The 21,748-nt window shown below is 39.6% G+C and overlaps 1 protein-coding gene across 4 annotated transcripts in view; it reads left to right on the top strand.

Annotated features, from left to right (window-relative positions):
* Edc3 (enhancer of mRNA decapping 3) overlaps positions 1-21,748 on the top strand; it is a 62,337-nt gene that overhangs the window by 12,262 nt on the left and 28,327 nt on the right. For 2 of the 4 annotated variants that reach the window (XM_023712515.1, XM_023712516.1), the window contains exons 2-3: positions 899-1,108; positions 3,963-4,282. In XM_023712515.1, the coding sequence (XP_023568283.1) occupies positions 945-1,108; positions 3,963-4,282 (484 nt within the window). In that variant the 5' untranslated portion in view covers positions 899-944. Of the gene's footprint in view, positions 1-882; positions 1,109-3,962; positions 4,283-21,748 lie in introns of all 4 variants that reach the window. The other 2 variants (XM_023712517.1, XM_023712518.1) reach the window with 2 other exon arrangements.

Genomic DNA, 21,748 nt, shown 5'->3' on the forward strand with positions numbered 1-21,748 from the left:
TGTGTGTGTGTGTGTGTGGCCAGCTCAGCCCACCAGGGGGCGCGGCTGGCTGGCATGTGGTGCTGGGGGATCGAACCGCGGTCCCTGTGCTTTGTCAAGCTTGTTTCAAGTAGGTGCTTTAGACCACTGAGCCATCTCTCCAGCCCTCAAATTTAATTGTTGTAGACAGAGAATTCACTGTGATTTTGGTCCTTTGAAATTTATTCATGCTTAAGGGCTTCTGTATAGGTGAATGTTCCATGCAGACTACAAAAGAGTAAATTCTACAGTTGTTAGGTGTCATGTTCTATTATGTCTTAAGTTGTCTTTTTTTTGGGGGGGGGCTAATTTATCATTAACATTATTTGTTGACCACATAGTCTCTTGAAAGCATTGAGCTACATCCCTAGTCTTTTTTTTTTTTTTTTTTTTTTTTTAATTTTGAGACAGGATCTTGCTAAATCACTCAGGCTGGTATTGAACTTGTGATCCTCCTGCCTTAGCCTTCCCAATAATCACATTGTCCAATTGGTCAGTGTTACCTTTAATTTGTATTTACTTTTTTTTTTTAAATGTATTTGGTACAGGGTCTCACTACACAGCTTGGACTCCTAGTGAGTGTATGTTTTCAGCCTCTCCAGTGCTGTGATTACAGGCGTGTACCACTATGCCAAATCTTGGTGGCTGGCTCAGCACACCTGGAGGCATGGCAACCACAGCATGTAGTTAATTTGTATTTAAAGCATTACAAAATCTTTGTTATTAAGTAATATTACTTATGCACATTGATGAGAAAAAAAATTAAATGCTTTTTACCTCAGTTAAGGTTGTGATAGAATATGTGTTAAGAAACATCTGGAACAGAATCTGATTTTTTTTTTTTTTTTTTGAGTTTAATTATAGATGTTTCTTCTTCAAGGTGCATTGCATGGTTCCTCCTTTTCATAGTGTCTTGCTTCTGAAACATGGCTACGGATTGGCTTGGTAGTATCGTGTCTATCAACTGTGGAGACAGCTTGGGTGTCTACCAAGGAAGAGTGTCAGCAGTGGACCAGGTCAGCCAGACCATTTCCCTCACCCGGCCTTTCCACAATGGAGTGAAGTGTCTTGTGCCCGAAGTCACCTTCAGGTAAGGAGTCCTGACTCCTCAAATCAAGCCTGGTGATCAGTGGTGCTTGAAGAGGTCTGATTCTCTTGGATGAAGCTACATTTGAGTATCATCTTGTCAGATGTGAAATTTTACGGAATCCAATTTTAAACCAAGGCAGCAGAGACTTTCGGTTGTATTTACCTTTTAACTGAGAACTCGGGGTTTGTATACTGGGGGTTGAACCCAGGGTGCTTTACCACTGAGCTATATCCCCAGCACTTAAAAAAAAAAAAATTAAGATAGAAGCTTTCTAACTTGTTAAGGCTGGCCTTGAACTTGCAAAGCACCTTTTTCAGTTCCTGTAACTAGCATTACAGGCATGTGCCACTATGTCTTGCTGTAAACCTGTTCTTACCTCTGGCTCAAGCATGCCTTCTTACATGATTTAAGTTTAGTATAAGCTTTTGCTTATAGTTTTTATTGCTCAGTTCTGTTTTATTTGTGCTTTCACACATTGATGGTCCTTATTAATTTTATCCCTTGTATAAATGTGTCTTTGTAGAGTTGTACATATATTAATTACTAGAAATACACTGTAACCAGTAACTGAAATCTTTAGTTCCAAGAGTCTTTTTTGTTTTGTTTTCTCTGTGTCTCGTAGTCTTTTTCTGAGTATCTGCCAGTTGATTCTAAGTTCACTTTTTTTTTTTTTTTTTTTGGTACTGGGAATCAAACTCAGGACCTTGCACTTGCCATGCAGGCACTTGCAATGCTGAGCTATATCCCTGACCCTCAAGTTCACTTTTTTTCCTTGCAGTACTGGGGTTAGAATTCAAGGTGCTATATCACTGAGCTGTATCCCTACCCCTTTTTAAGTTTTTGGACAGTATCTTACTTAGTTGCCCATGTTAGGCTTCATTTTGCAACCTGCCTACCTGTGTAGCTGTGATTACAAGTGTGTGTCAATCCATTTGATGGACAGTCTCCCATTCTAACATAAGGAAAGGCTCTCAGAGAGCTGGGAATATAGCTTAGTGGCATAGTGCCTGCCTGGCAAGCACAAGATTGTGAATTTGATTCCTGGTACAAAAACAAAATTTTGGGCCAGGGACATAGCTCAGAAGCATAAGCGCCTGCCGGGCAAGTACAAGATCCTGAGTTCAGTCCCTTGTACCAAAAAAAAAAAAAAGAAAGAAAGAAAGAAAAAAGAAGATGACAGACAGACAATCAGGTAGGAGCTGCTTTGATTGTTATGAGCAGTTCCTTCCTTATGCACACACAGTTTTACCTTTTGTGGATGTACTCATTCTTACTGCTGACCTTCTCTGTAGTTTCTATGGATGTATTCCTGTGTCCATGGGTGTTTTAAATGTTGTCATTGTCTACCTCCTTTGACACCTCTTCAGTGCCTTGTTTCTTCAGTCTTTGTATTGTTTTTCTGCATTCTAATATTCCCAGGCTTTTCTCATGAAAACACCCTCCCCCATCTTGCTTGTGCACTACCACTGTCCTTTCCCTTACCTTATGGCCATAGTTCCTGTCAGTCCTTCTGCCTTTTTGTGGTTTCATTCTCTAGTCTCTCCTTTACCTTTTTTTTTTTTTTCTTTACCTTTTTTCTAATGTTATCATCTTTCTGAATTAGTTCAGTTTCATGTGCACCTTTTATACATTAATGTGCACTACATTTTTTTTTGTTGTTGTTGTCCTTTTGAAATAGGGTTTTGCTGTGCAGTTGAGGCTGGCCTTGAGCTCACTTTGTAGCCCAGGCTGGTCTCAAACTTACAACGATCCTTCTGTCTCAGCCTCCAAATGCTGGGATATAGGTATGTACCATCACACCCAGCCTCATGTGACCTAGATTTTTATCTTTAGGCATAATGTCTCAGTTTTATATGCTTTCATTGGCTGCTGGTCACTTACAGTTGAATGTTCTACAGTATATCTTAAATTCAAGGTTTTCAGATGTCTCCTTCAGAGTTCTATCCATTATTGGTGACTTTAACAAAGTTTGGAATTTAGGAATCATAATAAACTCTTCTTTCTCTTTAATGTTCATTTCAGTTAATCACCACATCCTGTGGCCCATCCTCCCTGCTCCCTTTTTTATTGTCATTGGACTGGTTTATCTCTTGTTTCTTGCTTGGTCTCCTGAATGGTGGCCCCTGCTTTTAGTTTCTTCACTTTTCCTAGTGCCTCAAGAAATCTATCATGCCCAGAATCTGCCCCCTGGTTACCTCTGAGCTCTCAATTCCTGATGGCCCTTTACAAGCTTCCTTCCCTTCATAGCTCTGTAGCGTTTCCATCTCTTCATATTTTCATGTTTTCTTAGTCTCAGAGCCTCTGCTTGTAATTAATCTTCTCCCTGCTGTCCTCCACCTCAGATTTAGCTTATGTGTTGTGTCTACCAAATTAGTTTAAGTATTTTACTTTTAGACTCTCTAGGACCTTATATTTACATCTTTTACAGCATTTAACACTTTCATTATGTATTTGTACTTCTCCAACCAGACTTTGAGTTCCTTGTGGACGCATACTGATTTTTATCTCGGTATATTCTGTTCTTATCATAAAGGCTTCTCCCCCCCAAAGTATATATTCTTTATGTCTTTTGACTGAGCAGGTAAGTGAATGAATTTTTTAAAAAGCCATTATGGATTCTGAATAAGATGATAATGTAGCTTTGTTATTAACAGTAGTCACTTTAGGATCAGTGCTATGTGAGTTGAATGTTAGTGACTGAGCCTTCTCTTTTAGCGTCTGCCACCATCCTTAGTTTCTGCCTCTCATAAGTCATTGAAATTTAGTTTTGCAAAGGGATAGCTGTTTGCTGTTAATCCTAGTTTCATCTTTTTCATTACTGCAATTTTAAGTCTTGGACTCTTGTGTATTTCAGGGCAGGTGATATCACAGAACTAAAAATACTGGAGATACCAGGTCCTGGGGACAGCCACCATTTTGGAGACCCTCACCAGACAGAATTAGGTCCCTCTGCTGTTGGGTACCAAGTGGGTATCAATCAGAATGGCACAGGCAAGTTGGTCAAGAAGCTGACTTCTTCCAGCAGTGCCCCTCAAAACATCCCTAAGAGGACAGATGTGAAGAGCCAGGATGTTGCCGTTTCTCCCCAGCAACAGCAATGCTCTAAGAGCTACGTGGACAGGCACATGGAGCCCTTGAGTCAGTCCAAAAGCTTCCGTCGCCGGCATAACTCCTGTAAGTAGTCAAGGTGCTGTTTCAGGATTTGTTGCTCTTCAAACTTTTATTACTCTAATAAAAAGGATGCTGGCAGAGCTTCATAGGAACATAACATGGTTTGCTCATTCCAGGGTTAGCCCCTTAGGAAAGGAAGTGAGCTGTTAGAGATGCATGCAAGTTTTTTGCCAACTCCCATCACTTTCTTTCCTTCAGAAAAGTCAGTGATCTGCCCAGAATTCATTGAAATTTACTGTGATTTTTTAAAAATCTGATTGAACATGTACTGGAACTGTTGCAGGTCTCACAAATGCTAGGCAAGTGCTCTGTCACTGAACTATGCTCCAATCTCTTTGTCTTGTTTTGTTTTTGAGACAGGGTCTCACTGTGTAGTCTTAGGCTGCCTTCGATTCATTATGTAGAAGCTGGCCTGCCTCAACCTTCTGAGTACTGTTTTGTTTTGTTTTAAACTTAGACACAGGGGGGCTGATGAGATGGCTCAGTGGTCTAAAGCACCTACTTAGAACAAGCTTAGCAAAGCACAGGGACTGCAGTTCTAATCCCCCAGTACCACATACCAGCCAGCCCCGCCCCCTGATGGGCTGAGCTGGCCACACACACAAATAAATAAATTAACATTTTAAAAAAATAAATAAATAAACTTAGACACAGGGGCATGCTGAGTTGACCTAGGCTGGCCTCAAATTCTTGATTTTTCCTCAGCCTCCTGAGGACAGGGGTGATAAGGTATATGCCACTGGTTTATTCAGGGAATTCTTTTTGTCTTTTTTCTTTTAATTCAGCAAATTCTTGAGTATTTCTTTTTGCTGTTTGGCTCTGAGGAGGAGACTGATGTGGACATCTCTGTGGTCTTTCATTTTTCTGACAGATTTGTGATTTTTGTTTTTTGAGACAGAGTCTTGCTATGTAATTCAGGCCAGCTTAGAATTCACTACGTAGTTTAGGCTGTCCTCATAATCCTTTTGCCTCAGCCTTTTGAATGTTGGGATTTAGACATGCACCACTGTTGTGTAGCTGGTGTTTAGTTTTCTTTTAAGTTTTTTTTTTTTTTTTTTTTTTTTTGTGATATCAGGGATTGAACTCAGGACCTTGAACTTACCAGGCAGGTACTTACGCTGCTGAGCTATCTCCCTAGCCCAAGTTTTCTCTGTTATTGCCTTTATTGGGCACATCAAGGAGAACATGTACCAGTGTGCATTGCTTGTGAGTTTTATTCGATAATAAGGGACTATTGAATGTTATTTGACAATTATAGAACCATAGTTATTTACTAGATTGTGTTATACTTTTTAACAAATTCACTTATTTTAACAAGTAAATAGTTCAAAAATATACTAGCTTATTTTAGAAAAAAAACAATTTGTTTCTTTGGATAGCAACAAAGCCTTTATTCCAGGTTTGTTTTTTACTTTTTTTTTTTAATGTATTTGGTACAGGGTCTCACTGCACAGCTCAATGCTGGGATTATAGGCATGTGCCACCACGCCCGGTCTCGGTGGCCAGCTCAGCTGTTGCTGGTGCGGCATGTGATGCCAGGGATCGAACCCTGGTCCCTACCCTTGCCTAAGCAAGCACTTAGTCTGCTGAGCTATCTTGCAAGTCCTCTTATCCCAGGTTGGAATTTTCAGAAAGGATTTGGTTGTAAGTTACAAGGGACTGCTTTCCTCTCACAGTTTAAATGTACAGAATCTGGTTTGCGTGGAGCCTTCATTTTGCCTAGGAAGTATATTGTTTGAGCCATTGTTCCACAGAGGAAGAAAGGGGCATTTTCTTCCTGTATCTATGTTCTCTCTAGCCTAAGGACCATTTAGCAAACTTACATAGTTACTTCCTATCCTGGGGAAGGTTGTAGAGCATAAGGAAGGATGCTACCTGCCAAACCCCCTTCAGCAGTCCACGTTGCTATATTACACCACACGTTGATAATCATCACTGAGGTGGTATTCCTCTCTGAACACCTTGTAGGCATGGGTGAACATATAGATTAATTACCCAGGGGTGCACCAGTAGACAGGCAGATCTTGATTATCGCCTGGATATGCAGGATAATTGCCCTGTGACAGGCAAAGTCTACATTGGGCTTATGTGACCTCACTTGGCTCATCTGGAGGCTGAATTGCATTGGGTAGTAATAGATTTCTTCCAGGCCACATAATATTCCCGATACTATTACCTTACCAGTGGAGACTTTGCTGTAAAGTTCTTTCTAACTAGGTTTTCACCTCAGGTACTCAGCGCCTGAGTGTTAAGCAAAAGCTAATGCTATAGACTGAAGCCTTCCTATGTCTGGACTTTCTGCTGGGCAGCATCTGAAAATCTAGAGTAAGTTGTAATTATGAACCATAACATTCTGTCATATTCCTTAAATGAACATGAATATTCCTTTTTAAAAATTACTTCTAAGTGACAAACTTCTTTTTAATGAATTTAGGACAGGGTCTACAGGGTCTCATTAGGTAGACCTGACTCAGTGATCCTCCTGTTTTCAACCTCCCAAGCACCAGGATTATAGGTGCTCCACCATGCCCAGTCTCAATCGCCAGCTCAGCACACCCCTAGTACGCTAGCTGGGGCTAGCACAGTACACCAGGGTTCCTTGGCCAATGTGCTCTGCCAAAGTAGGCACTTTAGTCCACTGAGCTATCTGGCCAGCCCAACAAACTTCTAACTTTAACTTAATGATTTGTATACCCAGAGATAGTGGCAGAATAGACTAGGAATTTTGTTTTTGAAATTTTATTCTTTAACTTTAAAAAATTTTTATTAGTACATGTTTGTAGTTACTGTGCTGTGAGTTCTGGCTTGTGAGATGGTATCTGTGTCAGGGCAAATACATTTATTTGTATTTAGTTTATTTTTTTAAATTTGTGTATGTTTGCAATAAATAATGATATTCATCCTGGGGAATTAGTGCCTATACACATAATTGCATCTTAATCATTTTTATTTCCCTTTTTCTCTCTTTTTTTTTTTAATACTGGGAATCAAATTCAGGACCTTGCACTCACCAGGCAGTTGCTTGTTCCTCAGAGCTATATGTCCAGTCTTGATTTTTATTTTTCCTTCCCCTCCACACCTTCCTGTTTTCCCCCATCCCCAGGTCCCCTTATCATCTCCACAGTCTTCATCCCTGTTTCCCACAATCTATCTTTTATTTTACTCTTTATATTTTGGATTTCTCCTATAAGAGAAACCATCACTTTTTTTTTTAATGTTATAATCCAACTGAAAAACAAAATAAAAATTAATTTTTAAAAATTAAAGAGTGGTGGGCTGGAGAGATGGCTCAGTGGTCTAAAGCACCTACTTAGAACAAGCTTAGCAGAGCACAGGGACTGCGGTTCGATCCCCCAGCACCACATGCCAGCCAGCCCCGCCCCCTGGTGGGCTGAGCTGCCCCCCCCACAATAAATAAATACTAAAAATAAATAAACAGCAGAAAAAAAAATTAAAGAGTGGTATTTCAAGGCCAATTAGGTGGCTGTGAAGCAGCTGTCTGAATTGAAGAGGACTGAAATTTATTGTTAAGTCTGTATTTTTAGGAAATGATTTATTTTGTTTCACTTGCTAGAAAGTGATTCCTTCTTTTTCATTTGCTTTATTTTTATTTTATCCTTTTAGTCTTTGCTTTCTTCTTTTCTTTAAAACTTTTTTCTTTACCAAAAATACTGACTTGGTAAAAGCTCAGGTAGTTTATAATATCCCATGCATTTGGAAATGACTTTTTTTTTTTTAATTTTGGAGCATATTCAATTTATTTTTTAAAATTTATTGAGAAACAAATATCAATGAGACAGTTTCACAACCGATTACTGGTACATTTATAGTAATACATTGCATATTGTTGTCTTAGTGGTTATTCATTGTACAAGATGCAGACAAGGAAATGACTTTTGTTAGTCTACATAATTTTTCTTACATATTTATAATATATTGTGTGTGATATAATTAACCAATTTTGATGCATTATTATTAAAGTGTCTGTTTTATTCAAATTGCCCTAGTTTTTTGTTTTGTTTTGATTTTATCTTTTTGTGCCTGTATTTCACTATACAGGTCAGGCTGGCTTTGAACTCCCTTTGTAGCCCAGGCCACTTTGTGACCTTGAGCTTTCAGGGATCCTCCTGCCTTTAGCCTTCTAGATGCTGAGATTACAGGCATATGCCACGACATATAGTTCCGAGCTTTCCCCAATGCTACACATTTCCCTCTCTACATTTTATTAGCTGCAACCCACGTATTTTGATTTTGTATTTTTATTTCATTCTGTTAAAATTTTTTCTAATTCTTGAGAATTCTTTTTGACCCATGAATTATTTACAAGTGCTCCAAATATTTTGGGATTTTCTTTTCCATCTTTCTTTTTTCCCCTCTCGCCTAGCTTTCTGTCATTGATTCCTACTTTAATTCTAGCAGAGTTAGAGACTTTAATTTTTGTGATTACTAGTCTTTAAATTTTTTAAATTTTGGTTTATGGCCTGATTACTCAGTACAATAAATATTCCATGAGGGCTGGTGAGATGGCTCAGTGGTCTAAAACACCTACTTAGAACAAGCTTAGCAAAGCACAGGGACCACGGTTCAATCCCCCAGCACCACATGCCAGCCAGTCCGCCCCTGGTGGGCTGAGCTGCCCCCCCCACACAAATAAATAAATTTAAAAAAATAAATATTCTATGAGACAGGATATTAGTTCTGCATCTTGTACAATGAATAACCACTAAGACAACAATATGCAATGTATTAATTATTGAAAATGTACTAGTAATTAGTTGTGAAACTGTCTCATTGGCATTTGTTTCTCAATAAAAACATTAAAAAAAATAAATATTCCATGTACACTTGAAAAGATAACATTCAGTTGTTACTGGATAAAGAATCAAAAAATAGGTAAAACCAGTACTGTTTGCCTGGGAAGCACTTATTCCACTGAGCCTTCTCCTGGCTCCTAAAACCACTACTGTTCTAAGGACTTGGTATCTTTGCTAAATTTTAGTTTACCTGTTCTACCAATTACTGAGAAAGAGAAGAGTTTTGAATTCTCCCAGTATAGTAATACATTTAGCCATTTCTTTTTTTTCTAATCAGTTACTGCTTTTTGTATCTGAAGCTTTGTTGTTAGGTATATACAGTTAAATTGTTACTCTGAGGGATTGATCCTTATCATTTTGTAAGGCCCTCTTTATCCTTTGTAATCCTTCTTGTGAAACTAACTTTGATTTTGAAAGAGATACTTGTTTGATTGCTTTTTTTTTTCTTAATGTATTTAGTACTGGGTCTACAGGATCTCACTACAAGATTGGACTCGTAGTAATCCTCCTGTTTTTAGCCTCCCGAGTGCTGGGATTATAGGCTTGTGCCACCATGCCCAGTCTCATTCGCCATCTCAGTGTGCCCCTGGGGTGGGGCTAGCTTGGTATGGCATGCTGGGGATCTAACCCTGGTCCCTGCATCTGCCTAAGGAGGCACTTTAATCTGCTGAGCTATCTAGAGTCCCCACCAACTCCGAGGATGGCCTTACTTGGAAGTGTTTTTTCTTTTTTTCTTTTGGTGGAACCGGGGATTGAACTCGGGCCCTTGGGCTTGCCAGGCAAGCGCTTATTCTACTGAGCCATCATCCTGGCTCCTTGATTGCTTTTTGTGTGCTATGTCTTTATATCTTTTTCATTGTAATCTAGATAGTTCATTATATCTAAGTTTTTCCAGTTGTTTTTTTTTTTAATCAAGGTCTCACTATGTTGTTCATGCTGGCCTGGAACTCACTTAGTAGATTATGCTGGCCTCAAATTCACAGAGATCCTCCTGTCTCAGCCTTCCGAGTGTTGGGATTACAGGTATGTGCCACCACATCTGGCACCACATTTTTGAGGTATATATAATCATAAATTATATATGCTTTGATTTAATGGATCAACAATACCTTATGATGTATACATGATGATTTGGCATATGTAAACTTTGTGAAATACCACAGTAAATAACACATTCATTACTACACAGTTAACCATTTTGTGTGCATATATATAGACACTTAAAATCCACGCAACAAATTTCAAGCAAACAATACTGAATTATAGCTATAGTCTTTGGGCTGCATGTTAGATTCCCCAGAATCTTTTCCTCTTATAACTGAGTGCTTGGACCTTCTGATTAATATCCCTCCTTTTCCCTCCCTGCCCACTACATTGCTTTCTAGTTGGTTATAGCGCCACGTTTAGCCCAACACCTGATTACTGTGTTATGGCTGAAACTGACCATGTGTTGTGTTTTGTTTTTTTTCTCTTGAAAAAATAGCAGTAGCTAAATATCTATAATATAAATCATAAAAACCTATCTATATTTAATGCAGGTATGTTTGCTCCATTCCCATTAAAATTGAGGACAAGACAGATATTATTCTACTGCTATTTTGACTAATATGGGCAAACCACTGATAGAAAAAAATAGGTTATACAATGAAAATTTCAACACATTAAAAATACGTATTTCTAGGGGCCAGGGAGATGGCTCAGTGGAATAAGAGCTTCCCTGGCAAGCGCAAGGGTCTGAGTTCAATCCCCGGTTCCACCAAAAAAAAAAAAAAAAGTATTTCTGGATAAAATGCAATAAAAGTAACAGTAAATCTAAATAAATATCAGCTGCTTAGAACTTTCAAGTTCTTTAAGTACACATGCACATGCCAGAGCAACAACCAGACCAGACACCATCAGCCAAGAGTTTATACTGATGAATAAGCAGAATTGGAATTTGATTTGTTTTTCTCCATGTGACTGTCCAGTTGACTCAATACCATTTTCTCAAGAATCCACAGTTTTCAGACTGACTTGAAATGCTGTCTCTGTGCCAGGCTAAATAGCACAAAGGAGATCATCCTCTAAATCTGGAGCGATCTTCATGCTGATGACTGGGTCAGCAACAGCCTCTCTGCCTGGCCTCAGCAATGTCTTTGCTTTGTTAAAATTGAGCAGGACAAACAAACAATGATCTTCAAATGTAGCACATGGGCTGGGATATAGCTCAGCAGTATGGGACCTGAGTTTATTACTGGTGGGGAAAAAAAAAGTAGAACACAGATGAGTAGCAGCTTTCTTCCTAAATGAAATCAAGTATGGTGTTCCCTGAGCCAAATCAAATAAGCTGGTGTAGGGGAAACTTGAATGTGAGCTGGGCTGGGATTAGCAGGGTACTGGGGAAGCAGAAACCAAAAGGCAGCCAGGTTTCTCAAGATGTTGGTTTTTTAGGTGAACAGAAAAAGAAAGGCGCCAACAGCTCAAATAGTATTTCTTCCTCTTTGGATTCTAAGACATTTGAATTTTTTTTGGTACCAGGAATCGAACTCATGGTCTTGTGCTTGCAAGGCAGGTACTGTGCCACTGAGCTAAGTCTCGGCCCCATTTTAATTGTTTTCTGTTTGTGCATTTGTAAAAACTTCATTCTTTGGGTTGTAGGTCATTCTCACATAAGGATTACTAGATCCCAAGATGTCCTTGGCAAACACGCATGCTCAGAATTCATGTATTTTCCTTATCCTGGGGGGCCTGAGCACTGCTTCTGCACTGAGTTCATGACCATGGCCCTGGAGCCAGCGTGGAGTGGGGGCAGGAGCAAAGAGGAGGTGAGGGAAGAAGAGGAGGAGCCCTGTCCACACTTACCCATCCAATCTGGATGCAGTGCTGCTCCAGTTTTTAACCTGAAGTCCATATTCCTGGAATTCCTAAAGCATCTTTGTTGCCTTACTAGTTAATAGTCATGTCTCCCCTTGACTGGCATTTTCTCAGTTCTTACTTATTTTTTTTTAGTCCTTATTTTTGATGACATAGTTTTGATAAATACTAGTCAGGTGTTTTATAGATGTCCCACAATTAGTATTTGTTGGGGCCGGGGAGATGGCTCAGTAGGATAAACGCTTGACTGGCAAACGCAAGGATCTGAGTTCAATCACCGGTCCTGCAAAAAAAAAAAAAAAAAAAATTAGTATTTGTGTGATATTTCTCTCATGATTAGACTAGGGTTATAGGGGCCGGGGAGATGGCTCAGTAGAATAAGCGCTTCCCTGGCAAGTGCAAGGGCCTGAGTTCAATCCCTAGTTCCGCAAAAACAAAGACTAGGGTTATATGTTTGGGCAGGTAAAACACATTTTTATTACGTGTATCAAGTGTACTTAACGTACCCATGGTTTGTGATATTTTCTCTGATCACTTGGTTAAGGTAGGATGTATATGGTTCTACCTTTGTAAAGTTACCATTTTTCCCTCTTTATGATTATACCTTTTGCACAATCCACATCCAAATAGAGCTCCTACTCCTTGACAGTATAGTGACTACTAAGTTACTTGGCTTTCTCTACCAGAGAATTACGTCTTCTTCTGCTTATGTACTTATTTAGTCTTTTATAGCAGTATGGTATGGACTCATGGCTAATGCCTTTTTTTCTATTAACTTTATACTTTGGCTTATAATCAATACTACTTTATTTTCATGCTCACATCATGTCCACTTTAGTCATTAGGAGAGAGCTCTTTCAGTTGACTTCCATGTCCCTTTGACTTATGTATTTTCTGACACTGCAAGGTGCCTAAGGCTTATCTTATGTATTTCTTGCCCTAGCCCTGGAATCAGACCCAACTCTATCTCCAAGAAGTCCTGTCTCCTTTTATCGGAGAATGTCATTAGAAATCAGTTTATGGATACTAGGTGTGCTGTCATTGCTGTGTGGTTTCATCCTATAGCTAACAGCAAAAGGAAATGTATGTTGTCATGTTCCTATCTATACCAACATAAGGAATTTGTATATTATAAATGAGTATTGATGTTTCCAGCTTTAGTCCATTACCATGGGGATGGTTTCAGCCTCCTCTGCTTTCCTGTAAACCCCACTCCCCATAGGGAGAAATGTGCCTCCTGCCATTGGTTACCCATTTTCATAATTACTAAGTTCTGTATCTGCATGTAGTGACGCAGGTTGAGCATCCCCAGTCTAATAACACGAAAGCAGAAAATGAGTACTGGCATATTGCCATAAATGGAAAGTTTCATACTTGGTCTCAGGTGACTGAAAATACTGTATAAAATTACTTTCAGCCTGTGTCTGAGGCATATTTGAAAAAGGAAGGAATTTTGTATTTGTGGGTCCCAACCCCAAGATATCTTATTATGTTTAGATGTTCCAAGATTTTTGAAATAAAAAGTGGTCTGGACCCTGGCATTTCTGATAAGGGTTACTTGAAGGTTAATAACATCAGAATTACTACTTTTTTTCCTCTCTACCCTGTAGGAGATGATCACATAAGATGCAGTGGTTATGTAGTTTCTTTTGCCTTTCATCTTACTCTATGTCCAGAATCACTTAAGTTTTCTGCCCATTTCATTAATTTGTCTCTTATATTCATCATAAAATTAGATTATTCTGCATTCCATCTTAGTATTCCTTTTTCAACCTCCTAAATGAATTTTTTAAATTTATTTATTTATTTATTTATTTAGTGTGTGTGTGTGTGTGTGTGTGTGTATGTGGCCAGCTCAGCCCACCAGGGGGCAGGGCTGGCTGGCATGTGGTGCTGGGGGATCGAACCGCGGTCCCTGTGATTTGCCAAGCTTGTTCCAAGTAGGTGCTTTAGACCACTGAGCCATCTCACCAGCCCTTAAATGAATTTTTAAAAGTTGCTTAATTCTTTGTACTATAAGATTCTGTAGGTTTTGACAAATGCATAATCTTGTGTCTGTGATTACAGTATCATACAAAGTAGTTTATTGTCCTAGTTTCCTTTATTCAAGTCTATTTTTGTTCCTTCTTCTTTCCCTTTTTAACTGTTTATCTTTTTATCATCTCTAGAATGTCTATTTTCCAGAATGCCACATAATAGCCTTTTCAGACTGGCCATTTTGGCTTAGCAATATGTATTTAAGAGTAATTAATCTCTTTTTGTGCTCATTGATTTTTACTGCTGAATAACACCCCATCATATGGCTGTATCAGTGTATCTACTCATCAGTGTTGAAAGACATCTTATTGCTTCCAGCTTCTGGTGATCATGCATCTGTATTTATATGTAGGTTTTTGTGTGGATAGAGATTTCAGATCAGTTTTGCAAATACCTAGGACAGCAATAGTTGGATGTTAAAGTAATAATGTTAATTTAGGCATTTTCCCCATTACTAACAGTCACAGTGACTTTTGAAAGCCCTTATGCAGTTAACTTGAAAACATGTAGTTCTGTTGACCTTCACCAAGTCACTTTGATGCATTCATGAGTGGGCTCTCTCAAAGCATACCTTGTGTGATGCTAATTTTGTTTTTACTACTTGGTCAGTTCCCTTTTCCAAGATTATAAATTGTACACAATTAGATAAGGAGATCATGGGGAATTAAAAGGTCATTGTCTTTCAGGGAACTTTTTTTTTTTGAGATAAGGTTTTGCGATATAGTTCAGGCTGACGTTATAATCACTTTGTAGCAATGTAGGCTGGTCTCAAACTCACAGGTTTTCCTGCCTCAGTGTGTCACCATACCTGGTGCAAAGGACTCCTTTGGAACCCAGATTAGTGTGGAAAATATCTGTGGTCTTAGAATTTAATGCTGAGTGGTGGCTCCGTATTAGTTTCTGATAGAAGTAGAGCTGTGTTTGTTTGTTTTTGAGACAGGGTCTTGCTGTTTGATTTGGGCTGGCCTTGTGCTTTTGTAGCCCCCAGGCTGGTCTTGAACTGACAGTGATTCTCCTGTTTCAACCTCCGAGTGCTGGGATTACAGGTGTGCGCCACCATGCCTGGCTCCCATTTATTTGTTTATTGAGCCCCACAAGATGAATAAAAATGTCTCCCTTGTGATCATCTTTGATACATGTAATTTCATGTTGAGACTAGTAGATTAATAAAACTACAGTAATATAAGCTGTCCTCAGTTCTGCTGTGTGTGTGTGTGTGTGTGTGTGTGTGTTACTAGGGTTTGAACTCAGGACCCTCACCCCAAGTTACATCCCAGCCCTATTTTTTTTTTGTCTCTTTGAGACAGGGTCTCACTATGCAGGTCAGGCTGGCCTTGAGTTCACTTTGTAGCCAAGGCTGGTCGCGAACTTTCAATGATCCTCCTGCCTCAGCCTCCTGAGTGCTGGGATTACAGGTGTGTGCCACCATGCCTGGCTATCCCACCCCTTTTTATATTTATTATTATTTTGAGACAGTGTCCTGCTAAATTGCCCAATTGAGGGTAGGCTCAAAGTTGTGGTCGTCCCCCGTTTCAGAGTGCTGGATGATGAGTGTAAGACACCATACCCAGTACTGACTTTTAAGTGTACTTTTAAGATTAGCATTGAAGTGGTAAGGAATTTGTTAGTTCTAGTTGCCTAATTCAACATTGATAGGAGATTTAGCATAGGCAAGTTTTAATCTCTTTCCTTGGATTGGGGTGGGGATGGGTTTAATAGTTATTAAGTATATGACAGCAAAATCAGTGCCAGGGGGCGTCAGGAAGCCATTAAAAGCTTCTTAAGAACATAGGTCTGTGCATGGGTACAAATCATGTTTGTCAAATCCCATGTGATTGATAACAGTGCTGACCATTACAGGGACAGAGGAAAGGTACCTCCCTTTGAAACTGAACTGGAGGAACCATTGGCTACATGTGCATGAATACAAATTTAGCTATTTGAGTTAAGGCTTTTTTGCCTATAGAACATGAAAGTAGATGGCTGGCCTTCAGCTCATTTATATGTAGGCAGAAGTTGTTCCTTAGGTATGACATTGCCTCAACTTGGCACTGATGAATCAGTTGCAGATTCCTTCCCCTCCCCTCTCCTCTCCCCTTACTCCCCTCTTTTTCCCTCCCCTGCCCTCTACTCCCCTCATAGTCTCTCCCTATCTCCCTTTTTCCCTTGAAGTTAGAAATTAGAAAATGGATTTGAGCCTTATAAACTGAAAAGATGTCATATATTACTGAAATTTGGCTTAAAGCCCTATTGAATATAATAGTCATCACACTGAGTCTAGAAGTTATGTTTTACCAGGTTTTCATGGGTCTGCTTACAGTCCTCCTCTCTTCTCATCACCTCAGATGTGCTTTTGTATGTCTAACAGACTGAAAATGCAGGTCCTAGACCTTGAGTGGTAATCAGAAGGTTCCAACTATTTGCAGGCACCTTTTCCTAAAGTGCTTTGAGACTGGTGCTAAAACTTTTGCAGTTTGACCATCAGGTGCCTGTTAGCATGCTAAGTGTAGGACAAAGTTCCCCTTTACAATATGTATGTGTGACAAAAGCCAATAAATAAGTGGCACTGAGGGTTACACAACAATGGGTTGTTAAAAGCGGTCCTGGCCAAAGGCCTCTGTGTCAACAACTGGCAGAAAAATGACACAGGAAGGTGGCCAGCCTCCAGTCTTAACACATTCTTGGCCATTGAAATTGAAAGGTTAAAAAAAAAAAAAAGTCTGGGAAGTTTGTCTTTTCTAAGTGAAATGCTTTACTCTTCAGTGGCGAAAGGCCAGCTTGCTTAATATAGAGTGGGGACTTTGGGCTGAATTACTTGAGTAGTGAGTCAGCTTAATTTGTCTAGGACTTCCTAATATTTGTGTTAAAATATGGGAAAGACAACTGAATGTCTTAGCCTGCTTTTTCATCTCTTTTGTAGTCTCTTATTGTCTTGTGATGTCACTATCTCTTCTTGAAAATATTTTTCACTTTCTGCTTTCTGAGTGGTAGGAACATGGCTGGTCCTCAGTGTACAGATCCCAAATGAATAAATGAATGAAGATCCTACTTGTATAGGAGTACAGGAAGATACCTGAAACCTTCTAAAGGCACAACTCAGAGTCTGGCTGCAAGTTGTATTTGTAAATTCCTGCAGCAGAGCCCAAAGTAGTACACATTGCCCATAATTCTTGGAGCAGAGTTAAGGCCTGTGGCTCACAGTGAGCCTGTAGTCTTTACAGTGGACATTTGTTGATGTGCTGAGAAAGCTTTGCAACCAGCCATGGTCATTTTCTTTGTCTTTCTACTTTTCATTATGTAGTTCTTTATGTGGCATGATACAAAGCCTTTTTTTCCCCAAACTGAGCAACAAGTGTTGTTTCTACTTTGTACTGTCTCCCTCCAAACACTTCTGAATACTGTCTTATGGTATTAGCTCAGCGTTTGTGTACTAACACTAAACACTGGGTAAGGGTTAGAGAAACAAATGATTTTGTGTAAAGCTGATGTCAGCACCAAGATAACTGGCCTTTTGGGAAGTCTGAACTGCCTGCAGAATAGGTCTTTGGAGTATGGTTCTTTTTTGTTTCCTACAACTGTTTTGTGCCCCTGTTAGGTCAATTTTAGTGAGGTCTGCATTTTTTTTGTCTCTTCTCCAAGATGTATTCCTGTTCTGTCACTTGGTTTCAGGAGCCTAGGATTTTATCTGAATGGGAATGTTTGTCCATTTTTCTTTTACTTTACCATAACCTCAAGGATCAATTACTTATCTTCATCTATGCTTGTGATGGTTCCAGGATGGCTTATTATCTGCTCATGTTGGATATGACTGAACTGCCTTCCTCAAAAGCCTTGTCTCACATTCCCTCGGAATCATTGTCAGCAGCTTTATCTCACCACTGTCTCAGTCACACAACAGCTTTGCATCACTTTTGTTGGTTTATCATCTTTCTCATATTAATCTCCAGTTGCTATTTATTTATGTATTTTGGCGGAACTGGGGATTGAACTCAGGCCCTTGTGCTTGCCAGGCAAGCGTTTATTTTACTGAGCTATCTCCCTGGCCTTCATAATCTTTTTAAAACCTTAACTTTTTTTTTGGCTCTTTTGCTTTGGTTTCTTAATTCAGTAGAAATTTGTGTACTAGCTGGTAGACTAAGCAGTGAGTGCCCTGCATGACAGAGCTCTCACCCTCTTTGACTTACAAACTATGGGATTAGAGCAGGAGCACAGGTGAACTGCAGAGCCAAGCAGATCACATAGAGTGAGTGCTAGATCACTGTTGTCCAAATTGTTGATAGCAGTCAGGTAGAAGTGGTTTCCAGGTAGTAGTCAAAATCTGTGTGTTTGAGTGGAGGCTATGGCAGTAAAAATGAGAACTAGCTGAAGAATCCTCAGTAGTGGGCCAGCGAGATAGCTCAGGGGGTTAAGTGCCTGCTTAGGTAAGTGCAGAGACTGGGGTTTGATGGCCCCAGTACCACACGCCATGCTGACCCTTCCCCCGGGTGTGCTGGGCTGGCCACTGAGACTACGCATGGTGGCGCATGCCTGTAATCCCAGTTCTGGGAAGGCCAAAAACAGGATCATTGCGGGTCTGAGCTGCATAGTGAGACCCTGTACCAAATACATTTAAAAAAAAAAAAAAAGAATCCCCAGTAGGGATGATCTAGATGTCGTACAACAACATGGTGTAATTTTAATTTTTGTATCCATAAAGTAAAATATTTGAAGAATTCTATGAAATAAGAGGCCTCCTCAGAAAGCATGTTACAAAGTTTTGCCTGTGAAGTATCCATCTCCCCTTCTCCTTGAGCCAGAGTTTGACAGTGCTGTTTAGGCTGGCCTTGAATTTACTTTGTAGTCCAGGCTTGCCTTGAACTAACAGTAATCCTCCTGCCTTAGCCTCCCAAGTGCTAGAATTACACCACAGCTGTCTGTGCTAAGTGCATTTTGCCTTTGCTTTGTATGCTCATTCTACACAACCCCCTATCTGTGTTCTTTGACCTGCCTGCGTCTGTTGGAGCTACATATTTTCTCTACTCCTGCACCTGTGGAAAGAGTACACAATTTGGAATCTGATATAGCCCAATTCCTAACTCAAACATTGGGCAGTAGTCCAATTCCTAACTTAAACATCTGTTAACTGTGTAAATTGGAGCAGGTTACTTAATCTTCCATCCTTTGTTTCTGAATTTGGAGACTGGTAGGTAGGTTGATTGTTTGTTTGTTTGTTTTTTGTGACAGGGTCTAGCTGTGTGGTTCAGGCTGGCCTTGAACTCACTATGTAGCAGAGGGTTGGCTTCAAACTTGGAACGATCTACCTGTCACTGTGCTGGGATCACAGTTGTGCACCACCATGCCTAGCCTAGAATGGTAAATTTAATTGGATTGTTTAGAAGACAGACATGATTGATGTCAAGCACACAGGTTTACCAGGATGACAAATGGTGGAATTTTTAGTAGTATCTCCTCTCCTCCCCTCCCCACCATTCCCCTCTCTTTTTCTTTTCTTTTTAAAAATGTATTTAGTACAAGGTCTACAGGGTCTCACTACACAGATCAGACTCATAGTGATCCTCCTGTTTTCAGCCTCCTAAACACTGGAATTATGGGCATGCACCACTACACTCAGTCGATTGCCATCTCAGTGCATGCAAGCCAGGGATCGGAGCTGGGTCCCTCATCTGGCTAAGCTATCTGACCGGCCCTTAGTATCTTTTTCTTTAAACTAGGAGATGACTATAGATTACAGTGACCAGATGCTGCTTCTCTAATGCTTAAGTGCATTATAAGGAATAGTCTTATAGTGAAAAAGCTCATGATAAATGTTGAAGTGCTGCATTGATTGTACAGAATGCTCAGGATATGAATAGAAGGCTCTACTCATTGTCTTAAATAGCAGAAAACTCATATCACAGTAAGTCCAGAGATCACTTCCAAGGCTGGTACAAGTAGGGCTTAGTTTTACTTCTGTAAGCTTTCCTGGGTGTGTGTCAGCTATCCTTAAATTGCTATTAGTGACTGTCAGTTCTGTATGTCTCAACCAGTCACGATATTCAGCAAGACAAAAGAGGCTATCTCTTAGAATATATTATCTTTAGCAGGCTTTCTTAATCTCAGCACTGCTGACAAGTGAGGCCTTTTTTTTTTTTTTTTAATGGGAGAATGGCTGTGTGTTTCAGAATGTTTCTGCTGGATGCCAATAACATTCTAACTACCACCAGTTGTAACAACCAAAAATTTTTGCATACACTGTCGAATGTCTCAGTAGGAGGCAAAATTATTTTCTCTTTTTTTTGGTACTGGGGATTGAACTCAAGATCTTGCAAGCCCTTATGCAGCTGAATTATCTCCCCAGCTGGCCCACGATTACCCCTTACTGAAATGCAAAAGTTTAAGAAAGAGGACACCTTTATCAGAAACTACTGTGGGATCTCCTCCCTCAAGTCCTATCCCATCGCATCTTGGCCAGTATTGTTTCACACACCCATACTTAAATCAGTTATTGGCACAGACTTAGCCATGACTGATTTAGAAACTAATCCATACTCCCTCCAAAGAAAATGTCTATCTGAATAAAATGGCATCTGAGGGTCGAAGGCTCTGTATGTTTGATAGGCAGCAATAGAATCAGCTACAGGAAAGAATATTTTAACACTGCTTATGTATAGTAAAGGTCTTTTGCAAGTATGGTATTGGTAAAAGTGGAGGTATTTGATTCTTAGGCTTGTAGAAATGATTTGGAGTCATAAGGCCTGAGCTATGGTTGTACTATTCACTATGGAATCTCTAATCTCTAGCACAGATCTCAGTTAATGAATTTTTTGAATGAATATAGAAAAATGCTACCAGAATACTTTCAGGGATGAAATGGTGTTTTGGGTTTGGTAAGCAGTTTTTGTGACTGTAAAATTGCAGAAGTTTTTTTTTTTTTTTTTTTTTTTTTTTTTTTTTTTTTTTTTTTTTTTTTTTTTTTTTTTTTTTTTTTTGTAGCTCCCCATTGACCTGCAGCAGCGCTGGTCTGGGTTGCCTTGAGTATGTGGGAATGGAACCACCGCTCAAAGAAACTGACTGCCTCCTTTAAGCAGGCACTTAAACAACTGAGCTAATGGGCGGGCCCCCCATGATTGTAAAATTGGTTGGCTGAAATGAAAAGACTTGTAGAAAACCTCTATTCTCTCCCCCGCCCCCCAAATAGCTCATCGATTTTCTGATTTTTTTTTTTTTTTTTTTTTTTTTGCGGAACCGGGGATTGAACTCAGGCCCTTGCGCTTGCCCGGGAAGCACTTATTCCACTGAGCCATCTCCCCAGCCCCCATTCCCCCTCAAATAAACTGTATTCAGCTTCAGAAGAATAATGTTGCCGAAATTGGGCTTCAAAGTAAAATATATTGACTCATATTGTACTGACTTCTTTGCTTGCTTGCTTGCTTGCTTTTTTTTTTGTGGAACGGGGGATTGAACTCAGGTCCTTAAGTTTCTTTTTCCCTCAGAACTAAATATTTTCAGCATTGATAACTCTTTGTTGGCTCAGTCATGTATTGATTTCTGTCATACCTACATATTATGCATTGGGTATGAGACATGAAAATACACATTGAGAAGGATTAAATGTGAAAGGAACTATTTTTACACTAATATTTTATTAGTGGTTCAAAATATTTTTTGCTTATTAAGAAATTAATAGAAGCCAGGGAGACAGCTCAGTGACATAAGCACTTGCCTAGCAAGCTCAAGGTCTCGAGTTTGATCCCCGGTACCAAAAATAAATAAATAAATAAATAAA

This window comes from Octodon degus, unplaced genomic scaffold (assembly GCF_000260255.1).
Source record: "Octodon degus isolate 3935 unplaced genomic scaffold, OctDeg1.0 scaffold00026, whole genome shotgun sequence".
NCBI classification, from domain to species: Eukaryota; Metazoa; Chordata; class Mammalia; order Rodentia; family Octodontidae; genus Octodon; species Octodon degus.